Genomic DNA, 21,228 nt, shown 5'->3' on the forward strand with positions numbered 1-21,228 from the left:
AAAGCTTTAAACTTTTTTTTTTAATATTGCGCCTATTACTGATAGCATTTTTTAAAATCCCGTTAACCCCTCGTGGTGAGCTAAATACTTGTGTTACGAGTGGGTTCAACACAATAGTCCAGAGTCGGGATTCGAACCCGCGATATCGACACTATTGGGCTATTGACGCTTGTAGCCCAATAGTGTAGGTGACTGATAGTTATAATTGGTCATTATCAACCGTTAGCGAAGAACAGGGGAGGTACTACTCCGCTGAAGCCAGTCGTCGCTTGCTCAAACAGAGCGAGCCAGTCTGGGACGGAGCCGCGAAAGAATGTCTAGGTCGTCTGGCTCGGATAATAACGCGCAGTTCCGTCCCAAAGACTTTGGCAGGACACCGTCAGGTTTTAATGAGTAGGCCCTGCCCATCTGGCAAGGAGAGAGCCTCACATAACCCACTGGTTCCCCCGGGCCAGTGGGTATGCATTTTCATGCATTTCCTGACGAAAAAAAAATGGTCATTATCATTGACTCACCACAAGCCGTGTTTACAAAACTGAATAAATTTTTGTAGTGAGCTAAAATTATAAACTTTTATTGCTGTATTACTTGGTCGTTGAACCAAGTGAGAGCTATTCCGATGGGTCCTAAGTGTGCCGAACGAAACCCAAAACTTTCTATTATTTATTTTACCCCTCGTCAAACAGAGCAACGACACACTTTTTTCCCTTTGATCTTTGTTGTGCTGCCGCTATCCCGTGAGTTCAATCTGAATCCAACTGTAAATACACGTGTGATGAATGGTTTTTGATTAATAGTAAAAAATATGTTGTCATTTTGCCGTTTTATGCTGTTGTCCTTCACCGATATATTAATAAGTATTTTTAAATTTTTGTAGTATCTGATTATAAACAAGATTGATTTCTGCCATCAAGTGGTTTATTGGTAATTTGCAATGCAAATCTAAAGTTTGTTAATCTATTCCGTAAGTTTTTTCGTGTCAGATTTTAATGCTGTTTTTGCAGATTCAAAGGTTACCTAGTGTCCACATGATAAGACGTCACTTGAGAGTTAATGCAAATTAGACTTCAAAGTGATTAATTTTATGTCTATAATAATTCAGTTCAATTTTAGAAAACAATATAACAAAAAGAGAGATTAAATATGCTTTGCGTACTACTTTCCACTCGCAATCTTTGAAAACTTAAGTTTAACCCTTTTCTTGGCATTGTGCATTTAAAGATACGTTGACCAAAACAAAAATATGGGGGAGAAACCAAAAACTATTTTTAATTGTTTTTTTAATATAACATTAGCCCAAATACTACAGATTGTGTTACACAGTATAGAATCGCTACAGGCTGCACAGATTTATCAGTAATATACAAAATGTCAGACCATTGACAGGCGTCTACGCACCGGCTAATAATTTTAATTATTTTCGGTGTTTTTTTAAAGAATATTGGTGATTATTTGTAGTAATATGGATAGTAAATAAAGGTTTCTTGATGATAGTGCTGTTTTTTCATCCCAAAACTTGTATAATTATTCTTGTACGATGCGGATTGTCCGAATGTATCTCTAAATGCACACTGTCAGATACGTAATAATTTACTTTCAATTTTGAATGTATCTTTAAAGACACATTGCCAGGTTCTCGTTGACTTTATTTTATGATTTTTTTCATAGATTTTATCGCATAAAAAAGGGATCATGTTATTAGTTAGTAATATTTAAAGCTGTAAATCATGACATCGGCTATATGTCGGCGGCATATAGCCGATGTGAGTTTTAATTCATGTAATAAAGAATGTTGTTTTTTGGACAACTTTGTGCTGCAGCAACAAAATCAGGCGCGCAAAATGCTGGTTCTGGTTCCAAAATCTGGAACCAGGTCGAAAGTTAGTGGCGGTGACACTTCTGCTGATGAATTAGAAGCCGCACTTAGCCTCCTGATTCTCTTGGGTGGTTATCTTCCTACTCCAAACAACCCAGATCACCCCCAAAAAGCGAGCAGCCTATGCAGGCTGCTGCATGCTTCTGGTTATAACGCTGGTGATTGAAGAATTTCAGCCAGTTCGACTGCTGCATAGTTTCCCAGAGAGTTCCAGAGATCCATTTCCGCTATCTTGCGTTTCCACTGTAAGTTGGGTATCAAATTATCTTCAATCGAAGACGTGAACACAGTTCGGTACCAGTTGGCATCAATACCCCTCGTATTTTTTTAATGCTCTTGCAGGATTCCTATGTGTCCTATCTGCATTTGCTTCTCCTGGATAGTAAGAAGGGTGTGAGGTTCAGGAGGTACTCCAACGTCGCTGATGGAGTGGTTCTCATACATCCAAATGCAGCTATACTTGCAAGGCGTTACAGACTTTGAAGTGGGTTTTTTACTTTGTTTTCAGTTTTTTGTAAAATATACTTGTTTTTTATTTCTCAAATAAGGAATAGCTTAAGGTTTTGTAGTAATTTTCATTTAAAAAACTAATTTTTACTAACAATTAAACCATTTTTTAGTTTACTACTAAGCTGGCAATGTGCACTTAAAGATACATACTATATTTCCAAAACTACATACCTAAGATTTTTTTTCGTATTTTTTACATGATTTTTACTCGTCCTAAATCCAATATTTATAGTGTAAATCACAAATATTAACCAAAATCGTCTTTGCCAAGTATAGGGTTAATTTAAATCATAGTATTATTTCGTTGTTCGTACCGTTATATAACAATCTAAGATAATAATATAAATAGTAGTCATAATGAACCATCGCATAGTTTATCAAATAATAATCGCGTAGGTACTATCCTCATCTACAATCCTGTAGCACTAATTGCCACTTCCAATTACCAACTAGTACATAACTGCAATCGCATTAATATTAATTGCGGTTCAGCCCGCTTTTATGGCGCGATGACATTACTACAAAAGTGATTTAAGCATAATTTATTAGTGGTGTGAACGTAACAGATGTCTAGTGCAGGGATGGATGTCCTCCAAGGGTAGTGAGGACAAAAAACACCCTAATTGTTTGCACATTTCACGTCCCCTTCATACCACGTGCCACTGCCACCCTTGAGAGTCGGTTGTCGATATTTTGATGGGATTTTTTTCACGCGAGTTGCATAGTTCTTTTTGTCACATGTCTGGTACAGTCGGTTTGGAAATGAGATTCGGGTATCGATAAAAAATACCCCATCTCTTCATTAAGCAATATTAAGTATCAGCTGTGTAAATTTTGGTACATCAAACATTTACTTGCAAACATGAACACCATAATGATATTTTAAAACGTACCTAATGCACAGTAAGAAGTGAGACATCATCCCCCTACGTAGGTATTACAAGAGAGTTTGCCCATTTGTTAGTTTCATGTGTCTGAGATATTTATAGATAAACTCATGTTCAACGTGGGACGTTGTGTTCGTTTCTAAAATATCTCCCCGTGTTGCTGCTTTGAGGTTGCTGTCTTAGGCTGAGTTGCACCACCTAACTTTGACGGTAACTATGACGATAACCGGTGCTTTTTGTATGGAGTTTGACAGATTTTTGACGTTTGTCAAAGTTAAAGTAAAATGGTGCAACCCAGCCTTAGTGTTACTTCTAATGTTACACGACTTGCAAGATCAGTGAAGCCAAATCTACGTAATATTTTGTCACTTCAGCTTAAGATCTCTAACGGTACTTGCTCAAAACTAAGCTTAAAGTAATAAGCAGCCATAGTGTGATGAGCAAAACCCTGCCTTGCCTACCTTCTTGCCACTTGAATTTTCGCTATTTTAGTAATTTAACTTAAAATACTATCGAAAATACCACTTTTGTCTTTTGAACACTACGAGTATAAGCCTTTTTTTACCATTACTACACCCTATTTGAATAAAACTTCAAGTGCACACATGGGCTGGCAAACCATCAACTGCTTGCTATAATCGCCATTGTCGATCAAAGTGGCCATTTCGGACCCTTCCCCTTCCAAGTATTGGGTTCCAGCTAGAAAATTACTTCTGGATCCTTAAACCCTACAAAAGTGTTTGTATTCCCGAGATTGATTTCGTTAAAAATGTACACAGACCTAACAAAAAGTTGCCAATCGGCCCCTTTTATCTTGTCCCGTTCGTTACCCTGTTTGTATTTAAATTAGGTTTACTTTGGGTAATTTCTTCGGAAATTGTTGTTTTACTGTTCACAATATTTTTTACACAATCCTTGATAAAGTTTCCTTAAAAGAATAAGCGTAAACCAATTTGGATTGGGAAACATAAAATATAGATTAAACACAGCTGTACACAAAACCCTCGTTAAATAAAATCAAAGTATGTAGTTAGTTACAAGTTAAAAAGTATTAACTGCGTATATAAGTTACTAAGTCTCTCAGTGACTGAAATGTACAAAGTAGTTTAAAAGTGCTCTACACATAAAGCTTTCATCGCCTAAAATTCATCAAGTACTAAGCTAGGTCGCTACGTGCATAAAGTATATCGGCTTTAGATGTCTTACTAAGCTTTGTTTTAAGGTCTGACTAACAAAACGGGACCATGGTCGCCTATAGTACTAAACAAACGGATAATGTAATTATTTGTTAGTGTTTGTAACACTTTAAAATAAATACGCCCAATCAAAACGAATACACACAAGTATTCATCATATAGACAAATCGGAGATCAAACCTGCGACTTGGCATCGTAGTCCGGTACTTAAAAAACGTCAAAAGTTCGTCAAACGAAACGAAAAGTCGTGCAAACTCAAATATTTCGCTTATCAATCATCAGCATCATTCACACGTCGCGTTCAATGGAAATAAATAATGTTTTGATTGCGACACATTATCGTATAGAGACGTCGCGTTTCCCGGCCCATGGCAGGGTAATGACATAATCAAATTGCAGGCCCATCTGCGCTCACGTAGGGAGGCTAAGCTCGCAGACAATACGCACGAACTCTCTTGATAATAGCTTCGATACAGGGGAGTGCCAGGGTGATTTATTACACCTTAAACGGATTGTCGGCCTGCAGATTCGCTGTATCAATGCGAGCGTAGAGTCTACCCTTCGTAGTTTGATTGGGGCTATTGCGTCAGTCCCCTGCCGATTTCGTTAATATTGGGGCAGATATTGTGTCTCTGCTTTTAATTTTTTTTCGACAGTCATGCCACCAACCTACACGTGCCATGTAGCGCTCTTAACAATGATTGAAAAGCTAAATATGAAGTCGTCATAATCATTTCAGATAGATGCATGTATTTGATTAAGTACCTCACTGACGCGTCCATTTTATTCTGTTTTATAAATGTATCATGTAAAAATGGGGAAGTTTTTAAATGGGTAATTTTAATAATAGAGTTTCAAGCATTACCTACCTCTCACAATGTTATTAGTAAAATTTTACCCCAAGGGTAATTTGATTCCTGAGAATCACCTATCCCTTGCATAGTTCGTTAATCAAAATTATAGAGTGGCATTCCCTGAAAATTATTATAATAATTTTCAAACTTTAGTTTGCATTTATGAAATGAGGAAATTCCCATTTCCCTTGGTAAATTAGAGAGAGTCGTGCTTATGCAATAAAGAATAATAAAATGATGATGATACTTTTTTTTATTCCACTCGTAGATATCTATGACTTTTAACCACTGAAACAGATGTTAATTGATACATAAACAATAATTAACAGAATACACTATGATCGTTTCCGAAATCGTTGTCGATCGTTGTGAAAATGCTTGGGGAGCCCTTTGTCCAGCAGTCGTCGTCATTTGGCTGAAACGAATGAACGAACACTATGATCGTGCTTATCAGATATGAGAATATTTGCCTCCAGCTGGATTCAAACCCACGACCTGGCATTTAGGCCAAATTGTAACTAAATAAATAGGACCCTATAGTAGACCAGTAGGCTGTGGGTACATAAAGGACGGAGCACACTTATCAACCCGGAAACGGATCGTAACCGTATCAACTAGAGGCGGACAGTATTATTTGTGAAACTCCGTACTGCAACGCACTCTTATCTGCACCATAACGTAAATGCTGAAAATCAGTTTCAAGACAAGCCCTGGCGGTCTTGATGTACGCTGAGTGGGTGCCTTTTTGTCAGAGGGGCACAAGCAGTTAACTGTCCACTTGTATATTTCTCTTTGTTTTTATCTATGTCTTGCCTGCTTGTATACCTTTCTTTCAAATAAAAAGTTTTCTATTCTATACTATTCTAAATGCCTCACCTCATGTTGATCCCTTTCCGGGTTTATAAGTGTGCTATGACCTTTATACAACGATCGCACAGCGCGTGATGATGCTCAACGCTAATCACGTCATCAACCTAATTAGAATAGCGCGTGTAAAGTAAATAGGCTCTACCTAAATCAACACTAGACCAGCTGGGTTATTTGGTCAGTCATCGAAATGATGAATTATTTTTAATTGGTAAAAGAACAATTTACTGTGACATCTTTACCTTAAAGTTAACGCTAGTTGAGCACTAGTTTAAATTGACATTTAGTATGGAAATGACATTTTAAACAAGACTTGTATTCACAGCGCGTTTAACTTTTTAATCGACTCCAAAAAAGAAGGAGGTTGTCAATTCGATTAGTATATTTTTAGAGTTTAAGAATCCACAGTAAAATATTTATTAAAGACAGCTTGCTTTTGGAACCGTAAATAAACAATATCTTATCTGAGACCAAAAAAAAACACGTGATTTCTCACATTATTTGTCCCAGCTAGGAACTAAACCCAACAACTAGACCATAATGTCGTTTGCCAGCGACAGTATATGAACGCGATAATGAGCGGCGCTAAATGTGCCCGTTATTTACACGGTAGTTTACGTGAAATCTGAATTAGGCAATTCCAGCGGATGGTTCACACGAGTCATTAGTCTGAATCCACGTTGGTCGGTCGATTAAACACATACGCTTGTGCTTAGTTAAGGTTATTCAATACTTCTAATTTGTTTCATATTAGATTGCTGACCCGGCGAACTTTGTACCGTTATGTTCATCAGGGATAATAGGATTCTAATGGTGAAGGAATTTTTCAAATCAGTAGTTTGAGCCTATTCAATACCATCAAAATCAAATCTTTCTTCTTCAAAATATTAGTGTAGAAAGACATCTTTATTATTAAATAGGTATCATTATTAGACAGTACAACATTATTAGAATATCGACAGGACGAAAGTAATATCGAATATTGAACAAAACGGAAAATACGAAAGGAGTTGACCTAAAAATAATTCAGTTACAAAGTTACTTTTCAGTAGCAAACATGACCATCGAGTCCAATAAAATGTCAAACGACCCAGAAAATTACCCACTTATGAGGGAAGAACCATGAGTCAACATTTGTACGATAAAATGTAAGGTTGAGACTAAAATGGATTTAGACATGACAAAAATGGACTTTACGAGCGTAAATAAACGTATAAAATTAAATGACTAAAATTTTCTGTAATCAGCGCGATAAATAGACTCAATTCTCAATTATAGGATGACATCTATACTAATTCGTACACATCGTGCCCAACTCGGACGCAAAATAATCTTACGTGGTAAATAATTTGGAAATTTGTCTGAAGGGGAGTCACCTTTTCACAATGAAAATAGGAAGTAAGCTTTAGAGCCTAGAGCAGGGGCCTCCAAACTACGGCCCGCGGGCCATATCCGGCCCGCCACTGCCATCAATCCAGCCCGCGACAGCTTAAGACCAAGCCTATGTTTGCATAGGTGGGCAGACAAATTAAAATTGTTATGGCACTTGCGACATACTGAAAAAAATATTATGGCCCCAAGGCTTTAAAGTTTGGAGACCCCTGGCTTAGAGCAAAGACAAAAATGGCTTTTTGAGTCGCTATAATCGAAAATAAACACTTGAACCTAATAAATTGTTCCAAATTCTTAATTATGTTCCGACATCTACACTAATTCGAGCACACTCGCCCGCAAAATAATCGTACGTGGTAAATAATTTGGAAAGTTGTCTGAACGGCCCATTATTCTCTATGAGCAGGTCGTCCATCACGCCCCGGGCTTTCGCCGCTATAATGAACGGACCTAACAATCGACCTTCTGTAAATAACTATCGTTAAATGAAAAATTCAACGGATCGATTTTCGGGCGCCTAATGGTTTTGGATGGGGCCTAGAATACCTGTAAATAAGGTTACACGTGGCAGTTACACATTTGTGTACATTAACTTGCTATTTCCCATATTTAGGTACATTATATCCAGTATACATCACTTAACTAGAGTAAAGTAGGTAATGAGAAGAAAAATACTTTAACGCCTGTATTCACAAACGATGCTTGCTTGAGTGAAGCAGAAATCGAACGCACAGCGTTGAATAGAGCTCTGTGATTGGTTCATGTGTCACCCTGTGCGTGCGCGTCCACGTGCGCTTATAGAGACCTGAGACCTCATAGTATTTTTTGTTAATACGGGCGTAAAGGTTCTTGCATTGACTGCTTAAGACTGTGAAGCATTATCCAAATACTTCACAAAATGTCTAGAATAATTCAGCGTAGAAAGTTAAAGTTTTACTTTGTCAATGACAATAAAATGCAGAATTCCAATTAACTGCGTGACCGTGTCTATCAATCCTTGAAATCGAGTGAAGATATAAACCCCGTCGGCCCATACAATTTGGCGGCCGTACCCGTACAAATGTAATAGGATCGTAAAAATCGTAGAACGCTCAGCAATCAGAGGTGGGATTAGTAGCGTCCTAGAAACGCCATTCCCATACCACAGTTTCTATGGAGGCAAGATCACTAAAAGTTTTTGAGACTCGCAATCTTAGATTAATAAAACCTAGATAGATAGTCAGTGCACGAAAGGTGAGGCAGATTTTAGTAAGCCTGAATGGCTCACTCGTAAACGTCACATGAACTGTCAAAGTGAAAAATTGGTAAACACGTCCGACGACTTTTAATTAATTAAGACGGTTTGTGCTGTGAAAGGGTGTCTAAATACATCAGAAAAACGAAAGAAAGTGACCAGTGTTACATTTCATAAGTAAGTACTACGATTCGACGCGTATTTTGCTTGAATTTGGCTTTCAAAAATTAAATACGGGAATGATACCAGTAACAAGAAAATTTATTTCCCAATTGTTCGCCGTACAAATACACTTCCTTTTTTATGAAATCGAGACTTTTAAGTCGATTTATCTTATTGTAATTAGGTAGGTACTTTGAATTCAATAAATAAGTAAGTACATGATGCGTTTTGTTTTTGATAATTATAAAATAGTTAAAAACGTATAAAAATTTCCCTACTTTCGGGAAAATCGCCTTCACTGTCTACACTCCCCAACAAAATTGACACTAATGACATAAGATTTTTGCCTCACTCTTGACGAAGCGTTTGTATGAAGACTATCCATCTAGGTTTTATTAATCTAAGCTCGCAATAACCTTATCGTGACTTTCGCCCGTATTCACAAACATTTCTATGAGGTCTTACAGTGCGCGTAGACGCATAGGGTGACACACGAACCAATCACAGAGCTCTATTCAACGCTGTGAATTCGATTTGCTGCTTCACTTAAGCATGCATTGTTTATGAATACGGGCATTTGTAACCAAAGGTATAGTGTTGGCTGCATGCCCCATTCCAAATTATTGCAAATGGGTTGAGTGTGAGTTCATATCAAACGCGCTCACTAGTGAGTTTGCGTCAAAAAATCTATGAAGATTTTAGTTCTTGAAAGTAGCCGCGAGGGGTGTTGTACAATCTGTCATACATAATTGTAATTTTTTTACGCATTCGCAAACGAGCACACACGTAAATTGTAAACTCATGGTAAGTACGCAGATATAACAATAAGACTAAACGGTAAGTATGTGTATTTCATAAATTGTAGGACATGTCAAACCTGGAAAAATAGCACTTATTTTGCACATGCCAGAAAATACTTATTAATATGCCACTCATGGAGAAGACAACATTTTAGGAGCTTGTGAAACTATTACTCGTACCTATATTAGTGTACCTACTCGTAGCCACATTCTTGAAGCTACATAACTATAGGTATCTGCTTTTTTATTCAATATATAGTTATGTGATTAATATTGTAGTGCAAAAGATTAAACGCATACCAATGTCTATTAAGTAGGTACTTACTTTGTCTGCGAGAATCCTGTTCAATAATAATTCGACATTATCGTAATACCTATCTAGCGATCACAAAATTAACTCTAAGCAAAACTTGCCAACTTGGTTAAGTTCTTATCATTGTTTGAACAGCGATTTGCAACTTAACTATCCAGAGTCACCAAACTTTACATCAGAAATTCTCGCAATCGAAAAGCCGATAAATACTATGGTATTAAATTTAAGGCAAGTTATGTAGATCTCTATATTATAAAAGCTTACATAGAAAAACAACTGTTTTTTTATTATTTAACAACCAATCCAATCTGACAAAAGCTGGCTGGTTGCAGATAGAAAAAGAAGAAAAACAATGAAAAAAAAACGCGTAACAAAATTTCGTTTTAATAATTTTCAAAAATGGAATGTAATTTTGTCAGCAATGACGTATTAGTGTTAGATTTAACATTTTTTTCTGAGGCCTATGTTCAGCAGTGGACGTCCTATGGCTGGAATGATGACGATGATGATGAAGCAATTACTTCAACCTGTCTTGTTCTACATAAAAAAGTATAATGATGAAGTACCCTAACTCGATTTTTTTTTAATTGTGAAAATTGAACAATCATTTGTTTATTAGGTCTGTAGTACGGTCTGGTTTTTTCACCCCGAAGAAGTCGTTGGGCGACACCGATAAAAAAGGGTCAACAATTTATAAAAAGAAAGGGGTGAATCTGACATTTCGCACCCAAATTCTTTAATAAATTCATCATGACACCGGCACTGAATTTAAAATAATTGGAAGCGTGAGATAACAAAATATGCAAACGGCAAAATGTAATTAATGTAGAAACGAAAAAGAATTTGTATATTTTATGTATTTTTAACGGTAGTTAATCAAAAAGTTTGACCTTTTTAATTAACTACCGTTAAAAATACAAAAGAGTAAATGTATTCCTACCCACAACTATAAATCTAACGCTTAACTAAGTCAATACTTACCTGAATTAGCGAAAGTAAGAAAGTATGAGAGCGGCAGGGAAGGGTGTTTTTGTAACGCCAAACGTCAGCGAGACTTCAAATGTGCTTCAGACTTGTATAGAGGACCCACGCTGAACTGTCCCACCAAGCTCAATGACAGGGGGGCGCTACCATCGTTCAACTATATGGTTTCCAACATGGCAAAAACCGGAACCTGCTGTCAATGTCATGGATAGAACAGTTCAGTATATTGGAACTATATGCTCTGTCACGTCAAAATATGTCAATCTAACCGCTTCTTTGCCGCTCCCATACCTTAAGCTTGACTCAGTTAAGTATTCGACCTATAACAAGCCTATCCGATGTCTGTAAACGTATTTTCCATTGTGCCTAAATTCGTTCTAAAACAATACGAGAAATGTTTCGATCAAAATAACAGAATTCAGACATTTATGCTAAAACTGTTACAAAAGCAGCGCTATTGTTTCGCAGGATTAGAATTACTTCCGACGCCAGGGTAACGGAACTAATTCCCCCTCTATCTGTGTAAAGGGGGAAAGTTTGTTCTAACCGATTGTTCGAGTGTTGTTAACATAAACATCGTATAATCTGTTTTGGGTGTTATGATGGACAGGTTTGAATTAATGTGCTTATTTTGGTACATATTTTTTTAATTTGTAGTCTCTTTTTCGTACGAAGTCTCCAAGCTTTTAATCTAATCTAAATCTAAATATTATATTAACTCAAAGGTGACTGACTGACTGTCTGACTGACTGACTGACTGGCTGACTGACTGACTGACTGGCTGACTGACTGACTTAGTGATCTATCAACGCACAGCCCAAACCACTGGACAGTGCCTCTACCATGAGTTGCCATCGAAAACTTGTATTCGTATACTACAGTCGATAGAGTTTAAACGTGGATCGATGAAGTTTGCATTAAAATCATACCATGAGTTCAATTACCGTATACTTTACTCGCCAGCGATAATTCGATGGTTTTGTGATGTCATGTTGGTGAACATGTAAACGTATCCAACTTCACACTCTATGAATGGATGAATGAAAGAACGAATGCCGCTCCTTTCTAACTATATAGAAAAGACAGAGTAGGAAATAACGAAAATGTCAAAAATAACACTGCAAAATTTAAGTGTCCTAGAACAGTGCTTAAAGCTGAAATAACATGATGATTTTAAATTTGTATTGTTTATTTCTTGTCATTGCGACTTTGACGCAGCTGTTGTCATGACAACACAAATAAACATGTTTTGTTGAAGAATTATTGATGAATAATTTTCCACAAAAAATTGGATTTTAACCAGGAAGAAAGTGAGAACCTGAGGCTATCCGTTTAAACCGATTGTAGAATTTATGGAAAGGTAAGTTAAGTAAAAATAAACATACTATGTAGTGGAGGAATTTCAAAATTAAACGAATAATTTTGAGCTGGCTTTTTTGAAGAAATACAACCTTTCCAGCATAACTTCCACGTGCCTAGCTAAAATTCAGTAATATGAGTGCTAGATTTATATTTTCTAGATACAATAAAGTTGTTTTTCTATAGATATGGCGATCTGAGTATGCCCACTGAAGGGCCCCAAGAAAGAGCCAACAATAGTCAACGGTGGGTGGAACTAACGGACACGCGAACGTGAAATGCTGATGCCACCGGCGACACCAAAACTACTGAGAAATTGAGAAGTGTGTATAAATACCTACTATACTATATTCATTTTGATTACTTTTATCTTATTTCGTCATTATTATTTGTAATGTTTATTTGTTAAGGTGTGGAGTGACTTTAAACAGCAAGAAGAAGGCAACTCGCATACACAGAGCTGCCAAGGGAACACTGGACTGGTGGCGGTCCAGGTTCTTCCCTGAAGCCAAAGGATTTAGAGCAGAGTGCTTGTAAATAACTACTTGTAAATTAAATCCATAATAAAGACCTAGGGTAACTGGATGGATATACCTACCTTATTATTGTAAAACTTAAGATATTATAATTAATTAAATACATTATATTGTTTTAATCTTTCATGGTCACTAAACATACATGGTAGCAATCTCGTCAGTAATAATAATTAACCTAAATACATATCCTACTAATGTCCTACTTAATATTAAAAATGCGAAAGTTTGGATGTCTGGATGTTTGTTACTCTTTCACGCAAAAACTACTAAACGGATTTTGATGAAACTTTACAGTATTATTGTTTATAACCCAGATTAACATATAGGCTATAATTATGACGATCTGTGACAAACTAAATTTCACGCGGACGAAGCCGCGGGCAAAAGCTAGTTGAAAATAAAATGATTAATTTTTATTGACTATTTATTTCACAAAACCTAATAGGTACATAATACACAGACTGATTAAAAACAAAAGTAAATTTCAACTTATGAAAATACATATTCATTGTCGGATTAGCTTTCTATCATGATCTCGTAAGGCTGCGTTTCCACCAGAGATGTGCGAGGATGCGTAGCGAAGGATGTGTTTGTAAAGAACCAATAGAATCGCTTCATTTACCTCGCCTCGGTCAGCACATCTCTGGTAGAAAAGGCTCAGGCTGTACAACACTAATGAGCATTTTCAAATCTCTGCTACACATCCTCGTACGATACATTTTCCTCGCACAGCTTTGGTGGAAACCCGCACACATTTTCACAGCACAGCTAGACATCTTCGCACGACACAATTCCCTCGCATATCTCTGGGAAACGCAGCATCCTCTCCCTCCCCCAAGGATCTCCACAATGTGCCCGCATCCAGGTTCTTCCCGCGACCTTCACCAGATCGTCGGTCCACCTAGTGGGAGGTCTGCCCACATGCTGATAACATGTTCCATCGTAATAAACTTCTTTCCGACATAATTTAATAAAGAAAACACCTAAAATGACCTAAAACCACAATTTTATTTTGCTTTTCACACGTCAATAAGCCAGTGAGTTACGTTACTGTGACAGCTAAGGTATTTTTCGATGACATCTTTGAAAATTGCAACTCATGGTAAGTTATTTGTATGAAACTTAATAAAAACTTTAGTCGCTATCGTATTCATTTAGATAGGTTTTTTACCTAACGATTTGAGATGAACTCATGGTAGTGTTTTTAGTTTTGCTGTGGTTCAGCTACTAACCGCTAGAGGCGCTGTACAATTTGCCATACATTTTTTTACGCCCTCGATAGCGAGATGCTCGGTAGGTAAACTCATGGTAGAAGCACAGATCAGGCTGAAAGGCATGCAGGTAAATGTCATGAAGTAGGCATCCGCTAAGAAGGATAATACGAAACTCCACCCCTAAGGGGGTAAAACGGGATCCACGCGTACGAAGTCGCGGGCGGCCGCTAGTTCTGGGAATAAGAATCGAGTTATTATGAGCCAAGAATAGGTTAATTACTAACTTCAATCTTTTAATTTTTGTCAATCCTTTACTCGGTATTATGTCATGTTATGTAACTGGTATTATCTTCAAGCCACTCTGGAAACCATACGAGGAGGCCTATGTTTAGCAGTGTGCTGAAATGATGATGATGATTAGTATTTTCATCATCCTTTTTTGTTTTTGGTATGATCTACTAATAACATTTTAATAGTGAATAGGTAAGGCTTATTTACTTATTTAAAGCCTACTGTAACTCTCTGTACACGTGCAGCCTGTGGACAAACTACACCCAAGGAGCATACAGGGCCCTGCGCACTCAGTATAATGACGCATTCAGGATGCTGATGGGGCTGCGACGATACTGCAGTGCATCAGGGATGCTGGCAGAAGCTCAAGTAGATAGCTTTGCTGCCATTTTAAGAAAGCGCACGGCGTCCCTGATCCACCGTGTGCGTGGCAGCTCCAAGAGCCTCCTGCAGAGTGTCGCGGCGAGGTTGGACGTGGACAGTGCCATCATGCAGCACTGGACACGCGTCCATGTTACTAAAGACACCAAATTGTCGTTCGTTAATTGTGTTTAGGTTACTGCGTGATTTACTAACCATAGTTTATAAGACCTTTGTTACTAACACTTTTATGGGCTATGCCTGAAATTGTAACCTTGTTGGTGTTCAAATAAATAAATAAATAAATAAATAAAAGCAAAATAGCCGACTTCAATATTGCGAGCAATTTGATCACCAACCAAAATAATATCAATTAGCTATAACGAAACATAGCGTGTAGAGTGGGGCTTATTAGGAATATATTTTTAGGTATACAGATTCTTATTATTATTTAGTGCCCGATCTCAAGAAAATCAGGGAAAACTCCTGTAACTCAGTAAGTGATTGCGGGAATAGTGGCATGACGGAGGTGGCGTGAGGGAAAAATCTGGGGAAAATTGTTTATTGGGGGAAAATCAAGAAACTGTTTGATGAACTTTGATTGTAGGGGTCGAGGGTATTATTTCGCTAATAATTGTTCGCATTTCATATTGAGTTTGCGAACATATTATTGAGACGTAAATATATTTTTCTGAGAACGTAAACAATAACAGATTATTATTAAGAAAAATTAATATTGTATCTTATAAGGGCTTTTGTAACATTTGTAATTTACTCTTACATTGTGCTAGCTTTTGTGCCTGTATGATCAAATACTATATTAAAATCAGGGATCAAAATAAGTACGTATTTTTTATGCATGACGAGGCAGGTATTTGGCACCTGGAATGGCAATTTTACTGAAATGTAAGAGTCCAGACCGTCGGGTTAGAGGCAAAAAATATTTCGTCAAACATTCGTTAAAAGATGGTTTTAACACCACTAAATGATATTGATAAAAATTTGAGAAAAAATATATTAGATAGTAGTCTCCACTACATACATTAGATATAACAGTATGACGTCTTATGTAAATGCAGTTTGCAATTAAAATTAATGTAGGTAGGTACATAATCTAACGTGTTAGCAACGGTACATTACAGAAAATGTCATACTTACTCATAATGAGACGCGCCGCAGTAGGTACGTCGTATAACTTTGCAAATTAAAATCGTGACGTCTAGTACCTTCGTCAAAGTGATATGCATAATTGATGTGAGGGCTCTGCATTCGGGATTTTGAAATTTGAATTTTGTACCAATTTTGGTAAAATAAAAGAATATAAATCACTGTTATTAAAGTGTCTATAGGCACGTGTGAAAAAGAAAATGAAAAGTTTTGGAATAATCTGGTAGGGTTGTTTTAAAGTTGTGATTATTCTTTTCACTGTGTCGCTTGCGCGTTTAGTTTTGTGTTTCAATGTGTAATGAAAGTTTTAATTAGACATACCTACAAGATAAATAATTTAGTTCCTTCATAAATATTCCTACAATGAGTCTTATAAAAAATGGTTTCACTGGAAACGTGTTTTCGTTACGGCCAAATTCTTTTGAAAGAAATCAATTGAGTGGCAAAATTGTATGGAAGAGGTTACGGCTCTAATACGAGTATGTTATGGCGGCTATAAGTTGTGGCAGTGGGCTAGTGAATATATCGATAGAAAACGGACAAGTAAGAGATGACGTATAGTCTAAGGTTCCGTAAGAATATAGATACCCATATTTTTCTGTTATCTTATAATGATTTAAAAATTTCACTGATCGAATGATATTTGTTAGTGCCTTTATTGTGTTACATACCCAAAATGTGGGTGTATGTTTACGAATCTGTTAGGTTTTTTTTTTTCATTTCGAGATCCTTCATTGTGTCTAAGCCCAAAAGTGTGTTTAGATATTATTTCGTCTTTACTATTTTATTTTGATTGATAAAATTTACTATTTAGCATAACTGTAAAGTCATGCATGAGGCTACCACTATGTAAAATTATTTTCTCGTAAATAAAGATAAGGCTACAGATATTACCCATATTACCCATATGAGACAAGTTATAGACAGCTAATTTTACTCGTACGTTACTTGCACTTAATTGCCTGCCAGTCCATACTACTTCAAGACTAACTAAAGAATAGATAGAGACTTGCTTGCAAAGAGGAAATTGAATGTGTATCACCTTTATTATGTTACTCAAGCTTTCATGGAAAGCTGTTATAGGTACGAGTAATACAAATTTGTAACATAACTTCATGTTGTGAAAAGATAACTATTTTTTGTTAATATTATAGCCATGTAGGTTACTTATACTTACCAAACCACAGGGTTAATAATTTTTCAGTGACATTTTTATGTAAGTTTTAGACCTCCACTTTTATTATTAAGGGACCCCTAAAATCAGGTCGCGCTCTTTCCACATCATGACTGAATTCTTTTTACTTTTTTCTGTAGGGATTTACATATCTTCTGCTTAATCGTGCGTCTGAAATCACATTTCGGAGTTATGAAATAGCAAAATAGGGGTGGAACCATCCACAAATCAGGGTTGGCAGTTCACTGAAAACTTGTATGTTACGCTAAATTTTAAACAAACAGTTTAATGTTGTGAGCTGTTATTAACTTGAACAGCAGTGCTTTTAGTGCGTAAAAACAGTTAAATAAATTAATCGACAAATCCCACTGCTTTTTTAAAGGTTTTGATGTAACGACATAAATGCTGAAAAATAAACACCCAATTCTCATTTCCAAGAAAAACCAACATGACGTCAAATTCTCAGTTCAGTGTTTAAGTTTCACCTTCTTTCTTACACATTGTGTGGTATAAGCAACTTCTTCTCGCCTGCAACCAAGCGATAAAGAAAATAATATTCGAAACAAACGAGTTCTCTGCCAAAATTCACATAAAACTTTCATCAATGTCAACCAAGAATCACTTCAAACAACGCATTTTGGGTCGCACCACACACGTATATTGCGACCGCATTGTTTCACCCCTAATTTTTGACATGACTCGACGCGTCCGAAATTGAAAAAGTTGGTAGCCCTGTAGGGACATAATATATCGTGTCTCTAATTTGAATAGGCGTAGGGCCGCTCTCTCTCTCTCTTGACTGAAGGTCGGTTCTGTCACATAAATTCCTAGTTTATATGTCCGGTTACTATATCACCCGCGTTGACCCTAGCCAGATAGGAACCATAAAAATATAACTACGGAACGTGACTTAATACGAACGGGAAATGGGATTGAATAAAATGTGGAACAAATAGAGAGATAAAGCCTCTTTGGATAAATATGCGAAATCAGTTTGCGGTTTTATTTATTTCTTTTGTGTTTCCGCGGTGTGTTTGGGTAAACGCGGTCTGTGAATTGTATTCGTTTCGTGCAAGTTTTGATTTCAGTGTATCTTTTTTCGTCTCTTTGTTATGGTGAAAGAAAATATTTGTCCTTTTTGCTAACAAAATCCTCCTTGTTTGATGATAATATACGTACATTACGTGAAGCTACCTAATATACAAAGAAACAACGCTAGGGTAAATAGGAGAAGTTCTTGAAGTACTATCCTGAATCCTCAAAGCACGAAAAACATTACAGCGGTTGTCTAAAATAGATCCAGTTATCAATAACATTCATCAGTCCTTCATTTAAGTATCCTGTTACCATAGCAATCTAAGTTTCAATTATGAAACTAATTTTACCGAAATTCTTGAATACAAATAGATTTCAAGGAATTCATCGCCTTTGAATCAGAACTTTGATGTTTGCTTAATGTTCTAAATGTTTTATGAAAAATTGGTCAAGACTACCTGAGCAGTTACTTTATACATTTTAGTATTAATTTACATAATTGGAAAAAAGGAAAAATAAGGAATCTGTAATGTGTTTTGAGACTCGATAACAGGTGTATTTTGTCAAAATAAATACAAATTTTCTAAGCATAGAAATTCCAAGAAAGTTTCATTAATGTTGAAAATAGCTTGAAAAGTTTCCCAGAAGCATTTTAAATCCGAGGAAAACGAATGACGCCTTTTCTTTGTAATATGGATATACAGATTAAGTCGACCTGCTAACACCGATTGTTTTTATACGTAACTTGCGACCCATGCATGTATTATAGATACCTACTTAAACCTTCCTCTTATTACCACTCCATCTATTGCTGAAAACTGTTTGCAAATTATTCAGTACCTTCGTAGTTTAAAAGATTTAAACTGTTTAAACGCACAGACAGCGGGAGCGACTTTATTTTGTTCTATGTTAGGATGAAGCTTTTTTCTTTCAAATAATAATCATCATCAGCTTTCCATGTTGCCCGGTTGGTAGCAGCCTGCGTCCAGCGCCTTTCTGCTACTTTTACGATATGTCGTCGGTCCACCTTGTGGGTACTGCGGCGTTTCTGGCGGTTTTCTTTCTAATATAGGTATTGATTTTTAATCATATTCCTGCACACTAGATGACGATGACGCAAAGTACCTACCTAGTTTTTTTTTCACAACAACTTTTGTTGTTATATGTCATCGTTGTTATTAACTAATAATAAATTGCAAAATATTCTAGCTAACCGTATCCCAATACATTCAAATCCCATTTGACAAACTGGTTGTAATTTTAACGGGAACAGGATAATGTAAAATGAGAGAATAATGCCCGGGAAGAGGAAATCCCGGCGATAAGCGGCCTAGGATAATTTGACTCTGAGTGGGAGCCAACTGTATTATAACAACATTATTATGGAAACTATACGGCTTATTAAGTTCAGCTTTGAAGGAACACCGGGAATATTTCCGCGGAGAATTATTACGCCCTAGTTCTTCATTTTTCTACGCCTGGTTCGGTAAAATCTTCGTTTTCGTTTGGAGTTAGATGGATGCTTGATAGCTACTGAACTGCTATACCGACTGTGTGGAGTTTCAACATGCAACTCTCACGTGGGACGAATTTTTGGCTATGAGTTTTATACTTCACTAGCGGCCGCCCGCGACTTCGTACGCGTGGATCTCGTTTTAGCCCCTTTGGGGTTGAATTTTGCAAAATCCCGTCTTAGTGAGCACCTACGTTATAAAAGGAATTTAGGACTCCTACTACTACTAGGCACTTGAAGTTTCTGAGATTTCGTGATGAGTGAGTCAGTCAGTGACCCTTTGCTATATTAAGGTGATTAGATGCACACCTCTTATGCCTTGAACGAGTGTGAGATAACCTTATTTATGAATTTGCTTTGTCATCCAAAAAGTAACCTCCCGAATCTAACCAAAGACAACACTGAAAAGGGTCGAGCCTCATTCTTTCTGTCATCTCCTCCTTCCTCATTAATCCTTCAAGCTCCGCGAATCTAGACACAATAGATAATCAATTGTTATGACATTAATTAATGCCGTCTGGGACTCAATCGGTTAATTACTCGTACCTATATCTCACTTACGATGGAGAAGATCATAATCAGGTTAACCTTTGACACCTGAAGGAACAACGACATGACATTTTCAGGGAGCAATTGTAGGTAATCCTTGAATGACACCTGTCCACGAGCATTATTAAAAAGACAAAACATTGTCTGCTACATATTTACAGCACATTTCCTTTCTATTAATAAAAGGTGTCTATTCTCATCCATGATAAATTATCCTGAATATTATTAGACATAATTGATACGCTTTCATCTCCACATCTTGTCCCTTTTGTTGTACCAAATGAGGGATCGATCCACTGTTGCTACATTGCGTGAATTGCTCCCCAAAATTAATGGTCGAGACGTCTTATTTCACACATTCATCAATGTGAGTTTCCTCATATGTTTTCCCGATGAAGACCTTTATTTTGTATAAACGGTGGCGCAATAAATATCAGAATCTGAAATGTCTTGGCACTTTTATTGTGATTTATTTGAGGACAAAGGAAGCCTTGATGTGGTCAAAAATAATATTAAGGTTCTTTTGTAGGATATTTTTATGTTTATTGCTGCAGAAGACAGTGCATGTTCCTTTTTATGGTTAGTTATTTATCGAAGTCGTTTTTCTTAGAATATGGACCCTTTTCCCACTGGGCTTGTTCTCCTCGATCAAAAGGGTCTTAACTGAAGAATTTTGTAATGTAGCAATGTCCCTTATGTTAATGACAGCTCTGTTTGCTTACAGAACAATAACTTTTTTCTTTCTTTCACAGTGGTAAAAAGCAGTATGCGCCACCAAACAACGTCGCCACTCAGCAGAATCGGGCCCACAGCGTCTCTACGGGACGCCGAGCCGGACTTCATAGGCCCGATTGAAAACGTGACGGTCGCACTGGGCAGGGAGGCAGTGCTGACCTGTTCTGTCTCTGACTTGGGGGACTATAAGGTATGCAGCATTTGTTTTTATGACCTATAA

At 36.9% G+C, this 21,228-nt stretch overlaps 1 protein-coding gene across 1 annotated transcript in view; it reads left to right on the forward strand.

Annotated features, from left to right (window-relative positions):
• LOC114353676 (uncharacterized) overlaps positions 1 to 21,228 on the forward strand; it is a 63,238-nt gene extending 42,010 nt beyond the window's left edge. Inside the window, exon 3 of the mRNA XM_028305745.1 lies at positions 21,026 to 21,228. Coding sequence (XP_028161546.1) covers positions 21,026 to 21,228 — 203 coding nt within the window. The remainder of the gene's footprint in view (positions 1 to 21,025) is intronic.

This window comes from Ostrinia furnacalis, unplaced genomic scaffold, assembly GCF_004193835.3.
Source record: "Ostrinia furnacalis isolate ACB-3 unplaced genomic scaffold, ASM419383v2 OfSCF1780, whole genome shotgun sequence".
In the NCBI taxonomy this organism is placed as follows: domain Eukaryota; kingdom Metazoa; phylum Arthropoda; class Insecta; order Lepidoptera; family Crambidae; genus Ostrinia; species Ostrinia furnacalis.